The sequence below is a fragment of the Podarcis cretensis genome (genome assembly GCF_951804945.1).
Source record: "Podarcis cretensis genome assembly, chromosome: 10".
Lineage (NCBI taxonomy): Eukaryota > Metazoa > Chordata > Lepidosauria > Squamata > Lacertidae > Podarcis > Podarcis cretensis.
In genome coordinates, this window is record NC_137179.1 from 63,077,426 (window position 1) to 63,101,988 (window position 24,563).

Below are 24,563 nucleotides of genomic sequence, written 5' to 3' on the forward strand. Positions count from 1 at the left end.
GCTCTATCACCATCCTATTAGATTCCTTCATAGCAGGAGGTTGGACTGGATGACCCTTTAGGTAACCTATGCAGAACTTACAATCCTATGATTTATCATGGCGGGCATAAACATGTTTTTTAAAAAGAGGTTTAAAGAGACGGGGGAAAATGTTGACCCTTAACGTCTCCATAGCCTGGATAGCTTAGAGCAGGCACCCCCAACCTGCAGCCCTCCAGATGTTTTTGGCCTACAACTCCCACGATCCCTAGCTCACAGTACCAGTGATCAGTGATGATGGGAATTGTAGTCCAAAACAGCTGGCGGGCCGAAGGTTGGGGGTGCCTGGGTTAGAGTGTGGTGCCGATAATGCAAAGGCTGCCATACGTCCTGGAAATCGCCTCGGAAAATAACCTGAAAAGTTCCAAAACCCCAAAATCCTTCTGGATTTTACTAAAAAACAAAAACCCCAAGATCTCTGGTTCCCCTAGAAATAATAATAATAATAATAATAATAAGCTCCACAACTCTAATTTTCACCCTAGGCTTGTCCCAAAAAAAAAAGCTCCACAACTTTCGGGTTTTTACTTTTTTGAAATATGGCAACCCTACCAAGGTTGCATCTTTTATCCCCCTATGGGACAGATGCCTCTTCCTGCATTGTACGGGGTTGGACTACTAGATGATCCTCAGCTTCCCTTCCCACTTGCTCCATTCAAGCTCTTAAATGCGCCCTGCATTTAAGCCCTGTGCTTTTTGCCAGTCCCTAAGATGGCCGGGATGCTAGCTCGGCGCCCTTACTTCCGCAGGCGTTTCGGTCAGCTGACGCGTCCGGCCCCGCCCTTGAAGTGGATCACGTGCTCCGCGGGCTGGCTTTGCCTAGAGTGGCCACGTGGGTGCCTTGCGGGTAAGTCCAGTTTCCTCCTCAGTCCGGATCGGGCAGGATTCTTCATCCTTCCGTCCGATGGGCTTGGCAGGCTTGATCTGGAAGGGAAGGAGGGAGGAATGGAGAGCAGAAGCGGAAATAAACCAAGAGAAGAGTTGGATCAAAGATCCAATACCCTTTTAAAATTTGGTGTTTTTTTGGGGGGGGGGTGGATGGCACAGAAGCAGAAGTAAACGGGGAGAAGAGTCGGATCAAAGATCCGATGCCCTTTTAAAATGTGGGTTTTTCTTACGGGGGTGGGTGGCAAATTGGGCTGTTACTTCCATTTCGATTATGTGTTTTGTGGTTTTGTATTTTGATTTTATTCTACGACCTCTGGGTCTACAAATGCAATAAATAATAATAAATCGGATTCTTTGGAGGGCGTCGTTGATTTGTTGCAACGGTGCTAGTTGCAATCGAAAGATGCCCTCTGGGTTTCAAGGATCGCCCGCCTCAATCCAGAGTGTGGTGGCATGTTTGCAACATAACAATGCGTGCTTCGCCAGGGAGGCAAGAAAGTCGCATCCCTGTCCCATAAATGCCCCTGCAAGAAAGGCAGTATGGATGTAGCCAAGTTGGGGGGCAGGGAGCAGGTATTATGCACAACGAAGGTACAGACACGCTAAATGCCCTCTATCTTGTATAGGTGCCTATAATGCTTATTTTCCAGCTGTTTGTAATAATGGAGGCAGTTAGCTTGCCCAAGGTTAATATTAATATTAATTTATGAATTATACCCCGCCCATCTGGCTGAGTTTCCCCAGCCACTCTGAGCGGCTCCCAATTGAGTGTTAAAAACAAGACAGCATTAAATATTAAAAACTTCCCTAAACAGGGCTGCCTTCAGATGTCTTTTAAAAATAGGATACAGTGGTACCTCAGGTTAAGTATGTTCCGGAGGTCCGTTCTTAACCTGAAACTGTTCTTAACCTGAAGCACCACTTTAGCTAATGGGGCCTCCTGCTGCTGCCGTGCCACTGGAGCACAATTTCTGTTCTCATCCTGAAGCAAAGTTCTTAACCCGTGGTACTATTTCTGGGTTAGCGGAGTCTGTAACCTGAAGCGTATGTAACCCGAGGTTCCACTGTAGCTGTTTATTTCCTTGACATCTGATGGGCGGACGTTCCACAGGGCGGGCGCCACTGCTGAGAAGGCCCTCTGCCTGGTTCCCTGTAACCTTGCTTCTTGCAGTGAGGGAACTGTCAGAAGGCCCTTGGAGCTGGACCTCAATGTCGGGGCTGGATGATGGGGGTGGAGACGCTCCTTCAGGTATACTGGGCCGAGGCCGTTTAGGGCTTTAAAGGTCAGCACCAACACTTTGAATTATGATCAGAAACTGGGAGCCAATGCAGATCTCTCAGGACCGGTGTTATATGGTCCTGGCAGCCACTCCCAGTCCCCAGTCTAGCTGCCGTATTCTGGCTTAATTGCAGTTTCCAGGTTATGTGCTGAGTACAAGGTACAGATAACAACAACAATAATAACTTTTAAATTTATATCCTGCCCATTTTGCTGGGCTTCCCCAGACACTCTGGGCAGTTTACAAACATACAGAAAAACTAAACAGCATCAAACATAAAAAAAGATATCCTATACGAGCAACAAACTAACCAATAAATCAATAGAAACCAATAATGATTGGATTTGAGCTGCAAAACACCAACCCCGCTTCCTCCACATTGGTTCTCCCCTTTATTGATTTACCCTGGCGTTGGACCATTAGGACTTGGTAAGGGCAAAAAAGCAAAACAAGGCAATCAACAAAACACTCTAGTAAAAATCGAAGTACATTGATTTTTCCTGGCTTTGTTTTTAAGGTGGCTGTTTGACAAGGCCGTGTGCCCTGTTAAAAGAACCTCCGCTGTATTTCATATTCCATCTCCCTTTTATCTGCTGTTGTTTGAGAACAACAACAACAAACACTTTGGCTGAATTAATGATCCTTCCAAAGATAAAAATAAAAAAGGGGAATTAACTCATGGTGAAATACTTAGTGTGAACAAAGCATCTTCTGTGTTGCTTGTTAGGGAAAATTTGTGTTAAGCAAGGGGTCAATTTTGTTTTTGGGTATATTTGTTCTAATAGCACTTGTGGCAAAGGCACTGTGAAATTCTTTGACTTTGTGCCGTATTCCAAGCAGAAGTACCACTTTTTCTTCTTTCTTCTTTCTTAGTACTATTCTCTTCTCTCTACCCTTTCTTTTTCTTCTTTCTTACTCTTTTCTTTTTTCCTTTGATAAGATACGTAGATTAATGTTTTAGTTTGTGGGGGAGGAGAGGATATTGAACATAAGTTCTGTTTTTTTCTTTAATGAAATTTAATTTAAAAAACCACAAACAAACCACAAGCAACTGACCTAGCTTATAGTATAACGTTTTCCACAATCAAATTCCAACACCTACTGGACCCAGGCATTTAGGGGGTCTAGCACCCACAAACTCATAGCAATACCTTCTATCCAGATAACTAGAAAGGGAACAGAAATGGCTGAGCTCAACATGCTTGCAATGTGAAGCTGTGCTGGTTTAGAACAGCTTGGTGCCCAAACCAGCATCATGGTTATTCTTTTTGCCTACGGTGTTTGGCTCTGCAAAGAAATACTGATTTGTCTTTTAACTTTCTCTTTTTTAAAAAAATAATTTTTATTTAATTTTACAAGTGTAGAGTTATAACCATACCAAATACATATCCATATTTAGAGATTTCTCTGAATCTCTAGACTCCCCCCCCCCATCCCCTCCAGGGGTCCTATTGTCAACCTTTTCCACTGCACATGGTTTCATAACCCATATTTTATATCTCTCCATATTGTCCATAATGTTTGTTACATTACAAGTGTTATTAGAATCCTGCTAATGTTTTCATCTGCTTACAGTGGCCTCCTAAATTTTCCCATTCTTTCTTGAAGTTTTTGTCTTCTTGGTTCCTGAGCTTCCGGTCACTTTTGCCCTTTCAGCGTTGTCTAACAACTTGGTTTGCCATTCCTCTCTGGTCAGGACTTTATCTTCTTTCCGTCTCTGGGCTAATAGCATCCGTGCAACTGTTGTTGCATATGTACAAAGGCTTTTGTCTTTGTGATGCCGGTACCTACATTTCCTAATAAAAAAGCTTCTGGGGTTTTTGTAAAATAAAGGTTATTTCAAACATTTTTTTCAATTCATTATAGATCATTTCCCAGAATGCTTTGGTTACCTTATACAATCACCACATATGGTAGAAGGTGCCTTCTTTTTCTTTACATTTCCCTCAGGTATTTGTACCTGTCTTATACATTTTTGCTAACTTCTTGTTGTTGTTGTTTAGTCGTGTCCGACCGAACAACGGGAGCTCACCCCGTTGTGGGGATTCGAACCGCCGACGTTCTGATTGGCAAGTCCTAGGCTCTGTGGTTTAACCCACAGCGCCACCCGCGTCCCCCCCCCCTTCTCCTTAGGACACTCCTATTTTCATTGGAGAAATGTTGGATGGTATGGAGATATCCGACTCCCAATTCAATGAGATAAGTAACTATGTTGTTGTCATTTAGTCGTGTCCGACTCTTCGTGACCCCATGGACCAGAGCACACCAGGCACTCCTGTCTTCCACTGCCTCCCGCAGTTTAGTCAAATTCATGCTGGTAGCTTCGAGAACACTGTCCAACCATCTCGTCCTCTGTCGTCCCCTTCTTGTGCCCTCCATCTTTCCCAATATCAGGGTCTTTTCCACGGAGTCTTTTTATGAGGCGGCCAAAGTCTTGGAGTCTCAGCTTCACGATCTGTCCTTCCAGTGAGCACTCAGGGCTGATTTCCTTCAGAATGGATAGGTTTGATCTTCTTGCAGTCCATGGGACTCTCAAGAGTCTCCTCCAGCACCATAATTGAAAAGCATCAATTCTTCGGCAATCAGCCTTCTTTATGGTCCAGCTCTCACTTCCATACAGCAAGCTGATGTCTCTGCTTTTTAAGATGCTGTCTAGGTTTGTCATTGCTTTTCTCCCAAGGAAGCAGTCATCTTTTAATTTCGTGACTGCTGTCACCATCTGCAGTGATCATTACTAGAAGCCAAATACAACCAGTACATCATTTCCATGTCTTTTCACTTTCGATCTCACACTATAATCATGTGCAGGTGGATGTTTTGTATCCGGCATGGCTGAGAAGAGGTCTTCGGGAGGACAGCACCTTCTGTTGCTGTTGATCATCGCTGTGGCCTTTGTGCACCTAGCAGTCTGCCCATTTGCAAAAGTGGAAGAGAGCTTCAATCTTCAGGCCATCCACGACATCCTTTGGCACAAACTGGACTTCGACAAGGTGAACAGGATGATACTCAGGGAGGGTTCTTCTTCCGAAACCTTCCTCCATTTACGATTGGTGTCCTGCTGAGTTGCTAGAGTCATGGGATGAAAGGGCGGACTTCACGCAACCAAGCAGAGGTTTTAACACTTTCCATTTTTAGCCTCTGGGTTTCGATGGACGTGGTAGAATGGAAACAAACACCCACTGTTTGAGGGAGTCAAAAGAGGAGCACCATTATGTTTTTTCTCTTGGGGTGAGATTTGAGATTAAGCACTTGATTCTCATCCCATGTTCAGAGGCATGGATGAAAAAAGAAGCCGTATTTATGCCCCTCTAGAGAGGAAAGGACGCGGGTGGCGCTGTGGGTTACCGCAGAGCCTAGGACTTGCCGATCAGAAGGTCGGCGGTTCGAATCCCCGCAACGGGGTGAGCTCCCATTGCTCGGTCCCTGCTCCTGCCAACCTAGCAGTTCGAAAGCACGTCAAGTGCAAGTAGATAAATAGGTACCGCTCTGATGGGAAGGTAAACGGCGTTTCTGTGCGCTGCTCTGGTTCGCCAGAAGCAGCTTAGTCATGCTGGTGACATGACCCGGAAGCTGTATACCGGCTCCCTCGGCCAATAAAGCAAGAAGAGCACCACAACCCCAGTGTCGGTCACGACTGGACCTAATGGTTAGGGGTCCCTTTACCTTTACCTTTAGAGAGGAAAATGTTTTATCAGTTTATTATTCCCTGCACAGATGACGAAGTAAAGGCTGTCCCACATCTGCTAAGCCAAAATATTTGGATTGAATTCAGTACAAGTCTGATCCCCACATATGTATAGATAGGAATTGGAGTCTAGCAACAGCAGGAGGACATGGGTGCCTCACCAATATTTTATATACCGTACTTTCCCGTCTATAAGATGCCCCCCCCCATGTATAAGACACCCCCAATTTTGGGGACTAAAATTTATGTAAATGGGGGAGATGGCACAAAGTTGTTGAACTTTTTTTTAAAGGAAGGATTACCCCAAAGTTGTTGCAGAGGATTGCAGAGTTGTTGAGCTTTTTTAAAGGGGGGAATGCCAAAAAATTCTCACCCACACCCACCCATCGCTATAGCCAACTTCCATCTGTCCCCTCGCCAGCAGAAGCTGCAAATCGCCTGCCCAGTTGCTGCTGCATCGGCCAATCAACACTACGCATTGATGCAGCAACCAGCAACACGCACAATAACTGCTGACATCTGCTACAGCAACCAATCAAACGTCCACCCTATGCACTCCCCATGTATAAGACAGCCACAACTTTTTAGCATGATTTCTTAGGGAAAAACCAGAGTCTTATACCCTGAAAAGTACAGTAATCCTTCCAGAGGGAACTCTTGGGGAAGTGTACTGTATTAGGCGAATTGCTGCTTCAGGATTAGACTACTCGTCTTTTTAATTACCTCCACAAATACCAGCAAGGCTACTCTGGAGCAAATAGTTTGGAGAGCACATTCCCGTTTATGCAGACCCACTGAATTTAGAACTACCATTGCCATAGAAAATGTGCGCTTTCTGTTTTGTGGGTCGTATATTTGTTATTTGCAACATTTGTCGGCTACCTTTCTATAGCCTCTTTGTTTTTCAACGACAGTATGATCATCACGAATTTCCTGGCGTTGTCCCGAGGACGTTCCTTGGCCCATTGTTTGTCGCGCTGCTTTCTAGCCCAGCCGTCTGTGTGCTGTCACTGCTGCAAATGTCCAAGTTTTACTCCCAGCTGATAGGTATGAGATCTGTTGCTCAAGTCAAAAAAGGCCCTTTTCAGGAATGGGGGGGGGGGGGCTCTGTAATAGTCTGCAAACTGTGGATGAGGAAACCATGATCCTGGACTACAGCTCCCATTATCCCTTAGCATGGGCCACACTTACTGGAGCTTCTGGGAGTTGTAGTTCAACAACAATAAGTGGATCGACAATATGAGAACATTTGCAACTTATGAATGGCTGCTTACAGATGCAGACTGGGATAAATATGACAATATTTGAAATGTGTTACACAAAATGCAGTAGGCTATTCATATTTACATAAGTATTAGAATAATGTCAAATTCATATCTATGGGTTAGGGTATTTTTTGTATATATTCATATAATGTCCCCCCCCACTTTGCACATTTTTGTGCCTTTTTATTTTTCTCTCTTTTCTTTTTCTTTGTATCTCTTTATTTCTTTATAACTGGAAACATTGAATGAGTTATACAAAATGCAGTAGGCTATTAATATTTGCATAAGTATTGGGATAATATTATAAAATCTCTATTTATGGGTAAGGGTATTTTTTGTATATATTCATATATTTTTTCCCCTTTGCACATTTTTGTGCCTTTTTATTTTTCTCTCTTATCTGTTTCTTTGGATCACTTTATTTCTTTATAACTGGAAACTTGGAATGAGTTATACTAAATGCAGTAGGCTATTAATATTTACATATTAATATGTAAAAAGGGCCTTCGTGGTAGTGGTGCCCGCCTTGTGGAACGCCCTCCCATCAGATGTCAAGGAAATAAACAACCACCTGACCTTTAGAAGACATCTGAAGGCAGCCCTGTTTAGGAAAGTTTTTAATGTTTGATTTTTTAATGTGTTTTAAATATCCTGTTGGAAGCCACCCAGAGTGGGAGTCCTGGCCAGATGGGCAGGGTATAAGTAATAAATTATTAGTAGTATTAGTATTAGCATTGGGATATTAATACCAAATTTTTATTTATGGGTTAGGGTATTTTTTTCATATATATTCATTTAATGTTTTCTCCCCAACCTTTACACATTTTTGTGCCTTTTTATTTTTCTCTATTTTCTGTTACTTTATATCACTTTTTTTCTTTATAATTGGAAACTTTGAATGAGTTATACAAAATGCAGTAGCTATTAATATTTACACAACTATTAGGATAGGGACCGCTTACCAGCGGGAAGGTAAACGGCGTTTCCGTGTGCGGCTCTGGCTCTGGCTCTGGCTCTGGCCAGAGCAGCAATGTCACGCTGGCCACGTGACCCGGAAGTGTCTCCGGACAGCGCTGGCCCCTGGCCTCTTAAGTGAGATGGGCGCACAACCCCAGAGTCTGTCAAGACTGGCCCGTACGGGCAGGGGTACCTTTACCTTTACCTTACCAAACTTATATTTATGGGTTAGAGTATTTTTCATATATATTTATATAATTCCCCCCCCCCTGCACATTTTTGTGCCTTTTTATTTTTCTCTCTTTTCTTTTTCTTTGTATCTCTTTATTTCTTTATAACTGGAAACTCTGAAAATAATTGAAACTTGTCAATAAATTATTATTATTATTATTAATAGTAAAAATAAATAACACATGGAGGGCCACAGGCTCCTCACCTCTGCTGCAATCTCTAATGCTCTAAATTACTCTAGAATGCCAGAGTAATCTTGTGACGCAGCAGTCGATTCTTCCATTTCTACTACAAATAACATTTGTCCTCCCTCCCCACCTTGTTTTATTTCTATGCAAGTCCGAGGAAGCCTGGGGCTGTGCGTGATTTATGCCTTGTGGCGATTGCACAAAGAAGTGAGAAAGCAGTTTGGTCCGACTGTCTCCACAATGTTCTGTCTCATAACTGCGACACAATTCCACCTGATGTTCTACTGCACTCGAACGCTCCCCAACGTGTTTGCACTACCCGTCGGTAAGCAGTTTTACCCGCCGTTGCCTTTAGACTGAAGTAACTTGCCGCTTGATCAGTAGTTACCATATTTTTCGCTCTAAAAGATGCACCAGACCACAAGACGCACCTAGTTTTTGGAGGAGGAAAACAAGAAAAAAAATATTCTGAATCTCAGAAGCCAAAACAACAAGAGGGATTGCTGCACAGTGAAAGCAGCAATCCCTCTTGCTGTTCTGGCTTCTGTGATAGCTGCGCAGCCTGCATTCGCTCCATAAGATGCACACACATTTCCCCTTACTTTTTAGGAAGGAAAAAGTGAGTCTTACAGAGCAAAAAATATGGTAATCCAGAATGGAAAACGAACAAGGTCCCAACCAAAGAAGAATGGCAACTTAAGCTGATGGAATATGCGCAGCTTAACATATAACGTAACATATAGAATAAGAGAACAAGAAGAATGTACGTTTAGAGAAGATTGGAAAATGTTTATTGAATATACGGGGGACGGGTGGGAATTGTGTACATTTGAAAAGGTGGGCAGCATTAAGATAAATCCAACAGTGTAAATAAGTTTTGATGAATGGAATAATGGAATACTGAATGGTCTAGTTCAGGCACGTCCAACTTCTAAGAGACTGTGATCTACTCACGGTATTAAAAAACTGGCTGTGATCGACCCATTGTCATTGCCAGGAGTTGTTGACCTTTTTTTTTTTAGGGGAGGGTTGGCCAAAGTATGCAAAATTAACCATGGACAGAGAAGAAATTGATATTTTAAGGTTGTTTAAGTAAATGCTTTAAATTGTAAAACAGAAAATTTAATGAAAATTATGTTGTTATTTTTAAAACCCTAATCTGACAGATTCTTTTGTTTCTTTGTCAACCAGTTCTACTGGCAGTTACATCCTGGATTCAGCAAAAGCACCGCTCGTTCATCTGTTTGTCGGCGTTGGCCATTATTGTCTTCAGATCTGAGCTCTGCATATTCCTGGGTCTTATGCTTCTGATAACCCTATTTAATAAAAGGCTCTCCTTTGTGAAAATGCTTTCCTATAGTGTTCCTGCAGGGGCTCTCTGGCTAGGTAAGTCTTTTCTTGAAGATCAATTTTTCTTTCACATTGCTTTTAGCGTCGATGCGTTTCTGTGACGAACCGGAGGTTGGCTGTGGGTTATTAGTAGCTATTTTTATTTCTGCTTTTGAACAGCCTTCCGAAATGGCTTCATTAATTTTACGGATTGCTTGGCTGGACTCGGAGATCTTTCTAATTACTGTTCTGAAGTATTTTACTGAAATTGTGTTGTTGCTTTATAACAATAAAGGAAACTGCCTCGGGAGAATTGACTGCTTTGAAAGATTTGAAGCTGAAAAGCAACGATGGCCTAGAAATATTTAACAATTAAAATGCACATTTGGACTAGTGAAGAGATAACCCCTTTCTAAAAACTAAGTCTTAAACACCTAACATCAAAAAGCTATTTTATTTTTTTATATACAATATAGTCTCCAAAGATATTTCAAATCACTTACCATCATATAGTTTTTTTATACATACATAACGTCTTCTAGACTTCCCACCCCACCTTTCCTGATGTTTATTTTTACTACTCCTTTTTGTTAGCTGTTTTAAAACTTATTATCTAAGCCCTGATATCATTATTTCTTTCAATAATCAGCTGCTTATACAGTGGTACCTTGGGTTACATACCCTTCAGGTTACATACGCTTCAGGTTACAGACTCCGCTAACCCAGAAATAGTACCCGGGTTAAGAACTTTGCTTCAGGATGAGAACAGAAATTGTGCTCCAGCGGCGTGGCAGCAGCAGGAGGCCCCATTCGCTAAAGTGGTGCTTCAGGTTAAGAACAGTTTCAGGTTAAGTACAGACCTCCTGAACGAATTAAGTACTTAACCCGAGGTACCACTGTATTTCAAATCCTGCCTGCTACTTCAGCCCAGAGTGAAGGTTTTTATTCAACTGTAATTCAGATTGTGTTTTATGTCTATATGGGAAGCAAATTCATTTCTTCAAGTGGGAAAAAGAAAAGAAAAAGTGTTTTCCTTTTCACTTTGGGATTTTGCTTTCTTTTAGGCCTCACCATAGCCTTGGATTCTGTGTTGTGGAGGCAGCTTCTGTGGCCCGAGGGGAAAGTGCTTTGGTATAACACCGTTTTAAATAAAAGTTCCAACTGGGGAGTATCCTTTAATGTGTGGTACAGCATCAGTGAAGTCAGGTATTCTGAGCTGGCATGATTGTCCAGCTGATGCCCTGTGAGTTTCTCTCTCTCTGATTTTTATTGGTTTTACATATAATCACATTACGTAACATCGTACCCTCTTATTTTATCTCTTTGGCTCGACTGATTGAGACTTTCAATTGTGAGTTTAGAGGCCCATGTTGGGCAAAAGATCCCCGCATTGTAGGGGGTTGGACTAGATGACCCCTGGGGTCCCTTTACGATTCTATGCAAACTTTGCCCTTTCACAAAGCTGTGCTATATGGGAACACAGTGGTACTTTGGTTCTCAAACTCAGCCCATTCCAGACGTCCGTTCCAAGGCGCGCTTTCCCATAGAAAGTAATGCAAAACGGATTAATCCGTTCCAGACTTTTAAAAACAACCCCTTAAACATCAATTCAACATGACTTTTACTATCTAACGAGACCATTGATCCATAAAATGAAAGCAATAATCATCATACTGCACTATAAAATAAATAAGGCAGTATTGTAGATGATAAAAAATAAATTTCTTTTCTTTTCTTACCTGCACTGATGATAGTCAGCTTTTATTCATTTCCGAAGCCACACAATCAATCAATCAATCAATCAATCAATAGCTGAACTGGGATTCCACACAGTCACAAAAACAAATGAACCGAAAAAAGCCTCAAAAACAAAAACGCAAAATAAATAGCAAAAACAAACGCGCCAAGCTTAATCCGTTCCGGAAGTGCGTTTGACTTCCGAAATGTTTGAAAACCAAGGTGCAGCTTCTGATTGGTGCAGGCGCCCTGGAAACAATAGCCAACAGCCACATTGGACGTTCAGCTTCCGAAAAACGTTCAAAAACTGGAACACATTCTTAGTGTTTCTGTATTCAGCTAAAATAGAACTTTTGTCTTGATTCAGGGCCTGTGAGTACGTAACATGCTTCTTCACTGGAAACATTCCAAAAGGCAGTTTAAAAAAAAATAAAAATCCTTAACTCTTTTTTTGTAGACTTCTCCTTTCCTGTGGTATTTTTATTCAGCCATGCCTCGCGCCCTGGGTTGCAGTATTCTATTCATACCACTAGGTGCAGGAGAGAGGAGGACTCGAATATTACTTCTACCCACTCTTGGCTTTATTTTTCTGTATTCCTTTCTCCCACACAAAGAACTGCGGTTTATTATATACACTTTCCCAATCTTCAATATTGTGGCTGCCAAAGGCTGCTCACGAATGTAAGTTAAGATTTTCTTTTTTTTAAATCCTTTTGTCCTTTGTTTTATTGGTAATGCATTACTTGCCAGTTTTAGAATCACTTTGAGTTGCCTCCTTACATCAAGGCTCACCTAACAAGGTAAAATTGACCTGAAGGAAGAAAAATGTGTGGATTTATGTTGGCCTAGAAGCCATTCATATCCTCTCTCTCTCTATTTACTCACTGAGCCACCACAACGTGTGGTTTTTTTTCCTGTATTTGAGTTGGATATATTACAGGAAGACAAAATCAGCCACCCCAACGTATGTGTCGTCCCTGTCCCCCCAATATTTGAGTTGGATATATTATGGGAAGACAAGATCAGCACCCCTAATGTGGGTTTTTTTCACCCTGTACAGTCATACCTTGGAAGTCGAACGGAATCCATTCCGGAAGTCCGTTTGACTTCCAAAACATTCGGAAACCAATGCCTGGCTTCTGATTGGCTGCAGGAAGGTCCTGCAGCCACTTGGAAGTCCCGTCAGATGTCCGAGTTCCAAAGAACGTTCGCAAACCAGAATACTCACTTCTGGATTTCAATCATTTGTTTGGGAGCCAAGGCGTTCGACTTCCAAGTTACAACTGTGTTTGAGTTGGATATAATACACAAAGACAAGATCAGCCGCTAAGTCTCGTCTCCTTTTCTCCTTTGCAGTCTAAACAACTACAAGAAGTCTTGCTTGTATAAGTTGGCATCTCTCTTTGTTGCAGTACACCTTCTAGCTAATGCTGTCTACTCGGGAGTATCGCTGTATATTTCCCACTTCAATTATCCTGGAGGAGTCGCCATGCAGAAACTCCACCAGTTAGTGTCTCCAATGGCAGGTGCGTGAAGCCGAGATGAAACTTAAGGAATAGACTTTTGGGCTCGGGTCCTGTGACAGTCCGTGGTGGGCGTCGTTTATGCGTTTGCAGATGCGTCGCTCGGCTTCGGGAAGCTGCTTTGAGGAGGCAGCTCGGAATGGAGAAGCGACTGTCCTATGTTCACCACATATGTCCAATACACCGCAATGCCACTGCGGCTGGGCGGCGCCAGGTTCTCAACACTGCGATGTATCGCCAGCCAAATGTTGTGATACGGTGATACATTGTGATGTTAAAAAGCTGGTGAAGAAACGAGCTGTGTTGGGTCTGGTTCTGCAAGGCAATGTGTTAGGGACCATGTTGAGGAGGATCCCCCTCCCCCTCCTCCTAATCCTGATCCTGAATCTTCTCAGGAGCAGGAGGACAGTATACTACTACTACTACTACTACTAATAATAATAATAATAATAATAATAAATTTATTTATTATTTATACTCCGCCCATCTGGCTCGGTTTCCCCAATCACTCTGGGCGGCTTATTGGAATTGGAAGAGTGGTTTGCAGAGGGGCATAGTTCAGAAGGCAGAAGCTGGGAAATACTGGATGGGGAAGAGCTAGCAGAAGAAACAGTAGGAGAGAGAGAGTTAACAGATTCACAGTCTCTGGGCAACACCCACCCCCCTTCCCCAAAGTCCTGGAGAGCTCAGAAAGTGTCACAAAAGAAAACACAGAGGCTCCAAGCTCAGATTACAAGACATAGGAATGACGTACAGTGGTACCTCAGGTTACATACGCTTCAGGTTACATACGCTTCAGGTTACAGACTCTGCTAACCCAGAAATAGTGCTTCAGGTTAAGAACTTTGCTTCAGGATGAGAACAGAAATCGTGCTCTGGCGGCACGGCAGCAGCTGGAGGGCCCATTAGCTAAAGTGGTGCTTCAGATTAAGAATAGTTTCAGATTAAATACGGACCTCCGGAACGAATTAAGTACTTAAGCCGAGGTACCACTGTACATTAATTGGGACGGAGCAGGGAGTGACCTTAATTAGGAGCACCGCAATTCTAATTAGATGCTTTCTTTTGTCCTTCCCTGTGTCTATTAAAGAAGCTAACTAGTAAGAATTCCCTTTCATTTGATCGGCCATGGGGGAGGAAGCTGATTCCCTGGAGCCTGACACAATGCAGTGAGACCACCTCTGATCCCTCAGCGGGAGTGACGGCAAAGTCACACCAGTGCCTTGTGGGGCCCGGCCCAAGGTGGCTTGTTCTTCTGTACACATCAGAGCGAGTCCCTCCCAACACCTGGCACACCAAGGGGAAAACGAGCTCCGTCGACTCTGGCACCTTGCGGCCAGTGTGGTGTAGTGGTTAAGAGCGGTAGATTCGTAATCTGGTGAACCGGGTTCGCGTCTCCGCTCCTCCACATGCAGCTGCTGGGTGACCTTGGGCTAGTCACACTTCTCTGAAGTCTCTCAGCCTCACTCACCTCACAGAGTGTTTGTTGTGGGGGAGGAAGGGAAAGGAGAATGTTAGCCGCTTTGAGACTCCTTCTAGTAGTGATAAAGTGGGATATCAAATCCAAACTCCTCCTCTTCTACTCTCAGTTTGAAGAGCAGAGCATGATGGCGCGTAAGTCTGGTGGCATATCGTGGGTGAACGGTGGCACCTCTCCTGACTCGGGAATGGCGGCAGTTTCACCTGTGATACACCACCGGGCAAAGACGCCATCACACTCTGGTCCTCAAACCGGCCCCGGGCGATGTATCGATGCATTGCCCAGGCCCAGATACCACTTTGAGGTCACGATTTCTCCCAAGTAATTCTGGGAGTTGTCGTTTGTTAAAGGTGCCGAGAGCTGTTAGGAGACCACTGTTGCCCTCCCGGAGCTACGGTTCCCAAAAATGGTTTTAAAAAGATCCTCTTCACTAGGAACTCGTGAGGACCGTAGCTCTGGGAGGGGAATGACATCACAGTGAGGGGGATGACATCATAGTGCTTAAAATGTGGCCAGTGGCTGAGGGAAAGGTTAAGTAGCCACCTATTAATTCACTGATTTAAATTCCCTGGGCGGCAGGTAGATTCAGTGGCAGATCTTGAGTAGCAGATCAGCAAAAAATCCTGGCTCTCAGTTGCTCATCCGATGTGGTGCTCTCTAGATATCGCTGGTCCATCTGTCCATCTGTTGGCGGACAACACACGGGGTTGTACTAAAAAGCATGTAAATTCTCCCTACCCCAGTGTTGATTAAGTTTTACTCCTTCCCTTCAAGCGTTTCTGTCTTGAGCTCCTGTTTATTTAGAAGCACTGTTTCGTTCTCTCCTCAGATGTTTCCGTCCATATCGATGCAGCTGCAGCGCAGACCGGAGTGTCTCGGTTTTTAGAAGTGAATTCGCATTGGAAGTAAGATTTTTTTAATATAATAATAATTTTTATTCGCTTTCCATTACAGTCCAGTAATAGCCTCATTATAACTATACCAATTTATAATACAATTATTAATACCATTTGTTCAAATTCCGAATTGTATAATTTAGATAAAGTGTTGCACGACAACTGATATTCCTGCATTGCAGGGGGTTGAACTAGATCAGTGTTTCCCAAACTTGGGTCTCAAGCTGTTTTTGGACTACAACTCCCATCATCCTTAGCTAGCAAGACCAGTGGTCAGGGATGATGGGAATTGTAGTTCAAAAACAGCTGGAGGCCCAAGGTTGGGAAACACTGGACTAGATGACCCCTGGGGTCTCTTCCAACCCTACAATTCTAGGATTCTATTATTTTATCATTAATATTAAACAATTTATTTATTTATGCTTTTCAAGTTTATACATTTCACTAATTTTACTGTCATTTTGACATTTCAAGATTTCCTTCAGCCTCTGTCTGCACTTCCTTAAATTTGTTTATCGTACCTTCTGTATATCCAAATTAACTGAATTTACTCATTTATTCATCTTCTTTAAATATAGACTCTTATAAAACTGCAGGTTATTACCATAATCCTGCCAATGTTTTTATCTGTTTATAATTTATCAGTAAATATTCAATAAACCGTTTCCGTTCTTTTGTAAAAAAAACAATATGAAAATGTTATCTTGATTTCTTATTCTTCTTAATACGAATAAGAACTAGGATTCTATTCTAGAGGCAGTTTTGGCTTTTGACGCAATCTGCAAATTGAGTAAAGTTGTGGGCTTACTATATTGCCAGAGTTCACAAAGGAATCTTCCCATTTCCCATTAATGGAAATCTAGGCAAATCTTTTTCCCAAACTGGGTAGCGCTTCACCTTCAGAACTGCCTAAATTCAGTTAAATGGATGTCAGCACGATTAAGATGTGTGTGAGAAGCCTCGGCCCTTTGGCAGGAGCCCGTGTTTCAGCTCTGAGCACCTACATAAACTCAGTGACTCATATAGGACACCTGAGCTGCCTTTTCATCACCGTGCCTCAAATCTACCTCAAGAAAAATGGCTGGCGGCTGATTGTCTTCCTCCGGTGACTGACGGCACATCAGCTTGACAAAACCAGGATGAAAGGACGGGGCTGAATAATAGTGTTTGGCAGAGCTTGCGCCTTAATGACAGCTTCTTCAGTAGCCGGGGGCAAAGTATTACTCGAGGAGCCAGCCAGGTGTTTGGTTTTCTCCTGCAAGCATCCCATACTTACTGTTTCAATTAGCAGCTAGCTTAGATTACGTGCAGCTGGCAACTGCAACCCAATTTATGAGGGCGGGAGCATCTGCCCAGTGACGGGCCAGGTTCCTCAAACAAAAAAGTCTGCACTGTTTTGCATAAGACTTCTTCTTCATACTTAGGGATGGAGGGAGATTATTCTGAGGAGCAGACTGCCCTGTTGTTGTTCTTTTCTGCCGGACCTTGGCCAACCTGGTGCCTCTTAGATATTTTGGGCTGCAGATCCTGTAGTTCAGATAGGCTGCACTGCTAACACAGGGCTGAAGACATTAATGGGTGCGATTAACTGGAGCCAGCCAGCCTGGCTATTCCCTTAGCTCCCCGGGTGTCTATGCGCTGCCTACTTTTCCCTGATGCCGGAGGAAGCCAAGCGAGTGTTGCAGAGCTGATGCACAAGGGTGAAAAAGTAGGGGAACAATCAGAACAATTTGTCACCCATTGCTAGCGAGGAAGAGTCGTACAGTGGTGCCTCGCAAGACGAAAAGAATCCGTTCCGCGAGTCTCTTCGTCTTGCAGTTTTTTCGTCTTGCGAAGCAAGCCCATTAGCGGATTAGCGCTATTAGCGGCTTAGCGGATCAGCTGATAAGCGGCTTAGCGGATCAGCTGATAAGCATCTTAGCGGATCATTTGTTAAGCGGCTTAGCGGATCAGCTGTTTAGTGGCTTAGCGGATCAGCTGATAAGCGGCTTAGCGGCTTAGAAAAAGGGGGGGCAACCCCGCAGGAACTCGCAAGACATTTTCGTCTTGCAAAGCAAGCCCATAGGAAATTCGTTTTGCGAAGCACCTCCAAAACGGAAATCCCTTTCGTCTAGTGGGTTTTCCGTCTTGCGAGGCATTAGTCTTGCGGGGCACCACTGTAGTGGTCTGCTACAGAGGTTTGCGTCGCCTTCTGTGTGGTTTGTGAGAAGAGCCAGGGTGGCGTAACTGTTAGAGTGCCAGACTAGGACCTTGGGAGAGCAGGGTTCAAATCCCCAATCAGACAGTGAACCCAGGTTAGGCTAAGAGATGGCAACTGGCCTAACCTGGGACGCGGGTGGCGCTGTGGTCTAAACCACTGAGCCCCTTGGGCTTGCCGATCAGAAGGTCGGCGGTTCGAATCCGGACAACGGCGTGTGCTCTTGTTACTCTGTCCCAGCTCCTGCCGACCTATCAGTTCGAAAGCACACCAGCGCAAGTAGATAAATAGGTACTGTTACAGCGGGAAGGTAAATGGCTTTCTGCGCGCTCTGGCTTCCATCATGGTGTCCTGTTGCGTCAGAAGCGGTTTAGTCATGCTGGCCACATGACCTGGAAAGCTGTCTGTGGACAAACGCCGGCTCCCTTGGCCTGAAAGCGAGATGAGACCAGAACCCCATAGTCACCTTTGACTGGACTTAACCGTCCAGGGTTCTTTTTACTTTTTTCATCTCACTGGGTTGTTGTGAAGATGAAATATGGGGGGGGGGGGTGGACGGTTAAGTCCAGCTTTCCAGGTCATGTGGCCAGCATAACTAAACCACTTCTGGCACAATGGAACACCATGATGGAAACCAGAGCGCATGGAAACGCCGTTTACCTTCCTGCCGGAGCGGTACCTATTTATCTACTTGCACTGGCATGCTTTCGAACTGCTAGGTTGGCAGGAGCTGGGACAGAGCAACGGGACCTCACCCTGTCACGGGGATTCAAACCTCTGACCTTCTGATCCGCAAGCCCAAGAAGCTCAGTGGTTTAGACTCCAAGTTAAAAAGGTAAAGGTACCCTTGCCCGTACGGGCCAGTCTTGGGTTGTGCGCTCATCTCACTCTAGAGGCCGGGAGCCAGCGCTGTCCGCAGACACTTCCGGGTCACGTGGCCAGCGTGACGAAGCTGCTCTGGCGAACCGGCACCAGAGCAGCACACGGAAACGCCGTTTACCTTCCCGCTATAAAGCAGTACCTATTTATCTACTTGCACTTAAGGGTGCTTTCGAACTGCTAGGTGGGCAGGAGCTGGGACCGAACGACGGGAGCTCACCCCGCCGTGGGGATTCGAACCGCCGACCACGTGATCGGCAAGTCCTAGGCGCTGAGGTTTTACCCACAGCGCCACCCGCGTCCTAGACTCCAAGTTAGGTGTGTATAAAGTAGCGACCTCCACTGACCATAAGGCGTTGTGTCTAAAATAAGGCAGGGCTCAATGCTGCATAGGAATCACATCCGCTGAACTTGAAATCATTGTCCTAATCTCAGATGCTTTGGAATAGACGAAGACTGATGGAAGGGATGCAGTTCTATTTGTTATTCACAAACCTCAAGTCTGATTTAGCATTAAGGGCAGGTTCCAGTTTTTAATTTTTTAAAAAGAATAAAGACATCAAACGCTCTTTACATCTTGGCCGTAGACACAGTTTGCAAATGAGGTAGACTTAATGAGATGTTTACTGGACCAGTGTTTTATGTGCACATCATGTTCTCCTTTCTGTCTGGAAAATGCAGCTAAATTGCCTGAAGCATCCCCAAAGAAACTTGTATCAATTTTAATGCCTCTCTCTGGGGCATTCTTAATAGCAAAGGGAAGTACATGTTTTTTTTAGGATTTGGGGAGGTGAATAAGACGTGCATCTTTTTGCAATTGGAATAGTGGGCAGCGCTGCATTTAGTCGATGCGCACAGGCATTCTGCCATCGCTACAAGTTGGGCAGCTGTGCCCTGTTGCTGCTTTAACCCCACAGAAAAGGCTTGATGCCCCCTATCACAGGCTCGCCGTGGTGTAGCACCTTCCTCTCCTGGTTGGCAGCCCATTCCAGTCATGTTTCAATGTGGCATTCTGACCTATGCCCACTTTGTCCTTCACAGTTGATTTGGGTACAGTGATACTCGGGTTAAGAACTTAATTCGTTCTGGAGGTCCGTTCTTAACCTGAAACTGTTCTTAACCTGAGGTACCACTTTAGCTAATGGGGCCTCCTGCTGCTGCTGCGCCACCGGAGCACGATTTCTGTTCTCATCCTGAAGCAAAGTTCTTAAACCGAGGTACTATTTCTGGCTTAGCGGAGTCTGTAACCTGAAGTGTATGTAACCTGAAGCGACTGTAACCTGAGGTACCGCTGTATTCGTGACATCTATGCTAGATACTCTTTGGGGTAGATAGTGACAGATTTCAGTGTCTGCAGGTCTAATGTTGCACCTCTCCTTTCTGCAACAGCTGCCACGATCCTTTATTTTTTTTAATGAAATGAAGTGCAAATAAGTGTCTGTGCTATTCACCTACAAAACAGTAGGGTGATGGGATGGGCAAAACAGCCTAGTTTTAAAAAATTGCCTGAGTTTGGCATTTTTTTAAAAAAATCTTCCTTGCTCCCTAGAACATCATAGATAACCTCCCATGTTTCTTTCCGCACTGTTCTATTTATGGCCCAGGAGTTGAATGTGGGCCGCAGACCTATCTTCTCCTGGGCAAACTGCCTAGGCTACTCTGTCTCACAGACTGTGCTCTGCCCCCTTCTGTAGTCATTTTTGAGGGACTGGAATGTGACCTTGAACGATGATGCCTCTCTCTTGCCCGGAAAAAGGATGGGGAGTTGTGCGTGTGAAGGTTGTCCTTATATGAATGTGGCTCTCGAATAACATGCTGTTATTCTTTGAAGGAGAACTACTTGAAAATGATTTACCGATGGTATTTAACTTCAAGTAGACTTGCTAAGGGGACGCGGGTGGCGCTGTGGGTTAAAACCACAGAGCCTAGGGCTTGCCGATCAGAAGGTTGGCGGTTCGAATTCCCGTGACGGGCTGAGCTCCCGTTGCTCGGTCCCTGCTCCTGCCAACATATAGAATATGAGAACAAACATTTAGAGAAGATTGGAAAACGCTTATTGAATATATGGGGAATAACTGTGTACAGCTGAAAACGCTGGCAGCATTAAGATAAATTCAACAGTGTAAATAAGTTTTGATGGATGTTATAATGGAATGCTGAATGGTATAGTTTCTGTAAAAAATGCAAGGATTTATGATATGCAAAATGAACTGTGGAAAGAGAAGAAAGGAAGTCATTTATAGTTTAGGGATGTAAAAATGAGTAAAACAGAAAATTTAATAAAAGTTATATGCAACAGAGAGCGAAAGAGAGAAAATGTGGCTCTGGAGCCCCACCACAACCCAAATCCTTCCACGCTGGAACAGTCTCAGCCATTTCCCCCGCTTAAATTCCGCAGATCGTTGTGAACGCTCTAGAAGCAACTCACGAGCCTTTGCAAACCAAGGAGCAGAGGCTGGCAAAACCAGCACAGTTCCATCGGCGCAGACATCACAAGACACTCATGCGCATTATTAACTGCACTCCCTGCCACTCTTGGCATCAGCCATTGGTTTTCTTCATGCATGCTTGGAGGAAACCGATTACTGGGATCCATTCCGGCCTAGCTTCAGGCTTGGTGATGGCACTCAAACTGCCTTGGCACCACCGGGTGGAGGATATTTGTCAGGAAGGAGATGGAGGGAGAACCACTCTGCTCGTTCAGTTGGATCTCTGGGCAGCTGTTGATACTGTGGACCATAGTGTCCTTCTGGAGCATCTCAGTGAGGTGGAAGTTGAGGACTGCTACTACCAGGGCTGCTTCATTCTGATGGTGCAGATGAAATATCATGGGTAGAATTCTACGGGACGTGGTGCCGAAAACAGTCAAGATCCAAGGATCTCCCAGGCAGGAACCTCCAGATGGTGGAGACGTCATGTACCATCCTGGTGCCCGGGCGTCTTCACTTGGTTGCAAGAGGCCAATATCCAGGTGCAAAATGCGCCTGGCAAATTTTGAACACTGCCCTCCTGATGTTGTTGCCTAGCATTATTATTTCTCACCATGACAGCAGAGAGTAATGTGAATTACGAGTCCAGCGTCACAAGCTGTGTGGCATGTGCAATTTTTATTGTTGGGTTTTAAATTTGGGTATAGGGGACACGGGTGGCGCTGTGGGTTAAACCACAGAGCCTAGGACTTGCCGATCAGAAGGTCGGTGGTTCAAATCCCCGCAACGGGGTAAGCTCCCGTTGTTCGGTCCCAGGTCCTGCCAACCTAGCAGTTCGAAAGCACGTCAAAGTGCAAGTAGATAAGTAGGTACCGCTCCGGCGGGAAGGTAAACGGCACTGCTCTGGTTCGCCAGAAGCGGCTTAGTCATGCTGGCCACATGACCCGGAAGCTGTACGCCGGCTCCCTCGGCCAATAAAGCGAGATGAGCGCCGCAACCCCAGAATCGGTCACGACTGGACCTAATGTTCAGGGGTCCCTTTACCTTTACTAAAGTTGGGTATAGTGCAGGAATAGTTGTTGCAGTAGCCCTAGGTCGGCAACCTTTTTTGTCCCTGCAGGTTTTTTGAGTGAGTGCCATGGGCCGTGGAGGTCAGATCCAGTAGAATTAACCTGAGCTTTGACAAGCACATAGAGCTGAAAGAGGAAGTGGGAAAGAGTATCCTTCTTCTGACTTCCTATGAAGGACTTGCTCACAAATTTATTGACAGCTGCACGAATTATGATAGCTAGGAAGGGGAAGGGGCAAGGTGAATATAAAATGGAAGAATGGCATAAAAAGGTGTGGGATATAACTATTAATGATAAATTAATATGTGCCATTAAGGTAAGATGGGGAATATGCAGGAGAAATGATTCTGAGGAGATATGGAGGGTGTTTGTACAATGCGTACTGTTAAAACGGAAAGGGGTCAAACCATCGCCAGAGGTGTTGAAATTTTGGGAGATTGGGGAGTTACCATGGAATGGTCTCGGTGGTGGGGTGCATTTTCTTAATTCTTATTTACTTATGATTATTATTTTGTTGGGACGCGGGTGGCGCTGTGGGTTAAACCACAGAGCCTAGGACCTCAGAAGGTTGGTGGTTCGAATCCCCGCAACAGGGTGAGCTCCCGATGCTCGGTCCCAGCTCCTGCCAACCTAGCAGTTCGAAAGCTCATCAAAGTGCAAGTAGATAAATAGGTACCTCTCTGGTGGGAAGGTAAACGGTGTTTCCATGCACTGCTCTAGTTCGCCAGAAGTGGCTTAGTCATGCTGGCCACATGACCCAGAAGCTGTCTGCGGACAAACGCCGGCTCCCTCGGCCAATAAAGCGAGATGAGCGCCGTGACCCCAGAGTCGGCCACGACTGGACCTAATGGTCAGGGGTCCCTTTACCTTTTTATTACTTTGTTAAAATAAAATTACAATTAAAAAAGAATGTTTAAAATGTAAATAAATATAAAATATAAATAAAAGAATGAATAGAAGCAAAAAGAAAAAAGAAAGAAAAGGGGACAGCATGTGAAAATAATAATAATAATAATAATAAAATTTTATTATGCTCCCACTACTATGCCTTGCTTATTTCCAGACTGGTCTTACTTTTGAAAAGAAAAGAAAACTTATAGCAGTTTCTTATTGCTTGTTCCCTTAACAGGTATGACAAACGGGAAGACCTCATGCCAGGTGACCCACTCATGTTTTCTTACACACATATACTTATGGAGATGAACCCTGTTCACTTGTCACATTATGAGAAGACTCACCGAGTGCTGGCGCACATACATGGGACCAGTGGGATCAGATTGAATTTTACTGTGCTGCCTCTTGTTTCTTTGAACTTGAAATCCAAATTAGTATTGTTGGAAAAGTTCCCCACGTCGGCCGGAACGTAATTTTGCAAACAAGTGCCGCATACGTTTGCCAGAGAAGTGATGTTGCGCCAGTTGCAAACTGGAACGCAGTGGCTGTGGAAGATTGGGAGACCCCCCCCCCCGCTTCCCTTTCTTGCAAGAGGATCGCATAGACATGCATTTATATGTCAATATATATGGCACATTCTATATGTATTTCCACACAACTAAAACCTGATACCAAAAAATAAATAAATCGTGCAGACAGTTGTTTATTGTGTGTCCCAGAAAGATGTGGTGCACACTTTGAAACATCTGACAGATGTGTCGTGTTTTTATGTTATTTCTTGTGCGTTTACGTAAATGTGAAAGGTAAAAAACTGTGTGTGTCCGTCCCCCACCCCCCACCTTCCACAGCTGACTGCTAGGTAAAAACCTTTGTTGTTGTTGTTGTTGTTGTTAATAAAATAATAATAATAATAATAATTTATCATTTATACCCCGCCCATCTGGCTGGGCTTCCCCATCCACTCTGGGCGGCTTCAAAAAAAAAATTAAAATACTGTAATACATCAAACACTAAAAGCTTCCCTAAACAGGGCTGCCTTCAGATGTCTTCTAAAAGTCTGGTAGTTGTTGTTCTCTTTGACATCTGGTGGGAGGGCATTCCACAGGGAGGGCACCACTACCAAGAAGGCCCTCTGCCTGGTTCTCTCTAACTTGGCTTCTCGGTGCTGGACCTCAGTGTCCGGGTAGAATGATGGGAGTGGAGACTGTCCTTCAGATATACTGGACCGAGGCCGTTTAGGGCTTTAAAGGTCAGCACCAACACTTTGAATTGTGCTCGGAAACGTACTGGGAGCCAATGTAGGTCTTTCAAGACCGGTGTTATATGGTCTCGGCGGCCGCTCCCAGTCACCAGTCTAGCTGCCGCATTCTGGATTAGTTGTAGTTTCCGGATCACCTTCAAAGGTAGCCCCAAGTGGAGCGCATTGCAGTAGTCCAAGCAGGAGATAACCAGAGCATGCACCACTCTGGCGAGGCAGTCCGCAGGCAGATAGGGTCTCAGCCTGCATACCAGATGGAGCTGGTAGACAGCTGCCCTGGGCACAGATTTGACCTGTGCCTCCATGGACAGCTGTGAGTCCAAAATGACTCCCAGGCT

General features: G+C 44.5%; 1 protein-coding gene across 2 annotated transcripts; it reads left to right on the plus strand.

Moving 5' to 3' along the window:
• Nucleotides 1–818: 818 nt before the first annotated feature.
• On the plus strand, nucleotides 819–23,714 carry ALG12 (ALG12 alpha-1,6-mannosyltransferase). 2 transcript variants are annotated; one of them, XM_079994295.1, is made up of 10 exons: nucleotides 819–886; nucleotides 5,016–5,197; nucleotides 6,807–6,939; nucleotides 8,685–8,858; nucleotides 9,725–9,919; nucleotides 10,927–11,030; nucleotides 12,057–12,280; nucleotides 12,956–13,125; nucleotides 15,432–15,507; nucleotides 23,203–23,714. In XM_079994295.1, the coding sequence occupies exons 2-10, from the start codon at nucleotides 5,036–5,038 to the stop codon at nucleotides 23,438–23,440; spliced, it is 1,476 nt and encodes a 491-aa protein (XP_079850421.1). In that variant the 5' UTR covers nucleotides 819–886; nucleotides 5,016–5,035; the 3' UTR covers nucleotides 23,441–23,714. The 2 variants fall into 2 exon arrangements, with proteins under 2 accessions (XP_079850421.1, XP_079850422.1); XM_079994296.1 differs by lacking the exon at nucleotides 5,016–5,197 and having other exon boundaries at nucleotides 845–886.
• The last annotated feature ends 849 nt before the right edge of the window (nucleotides 23,715–24,563 follow it).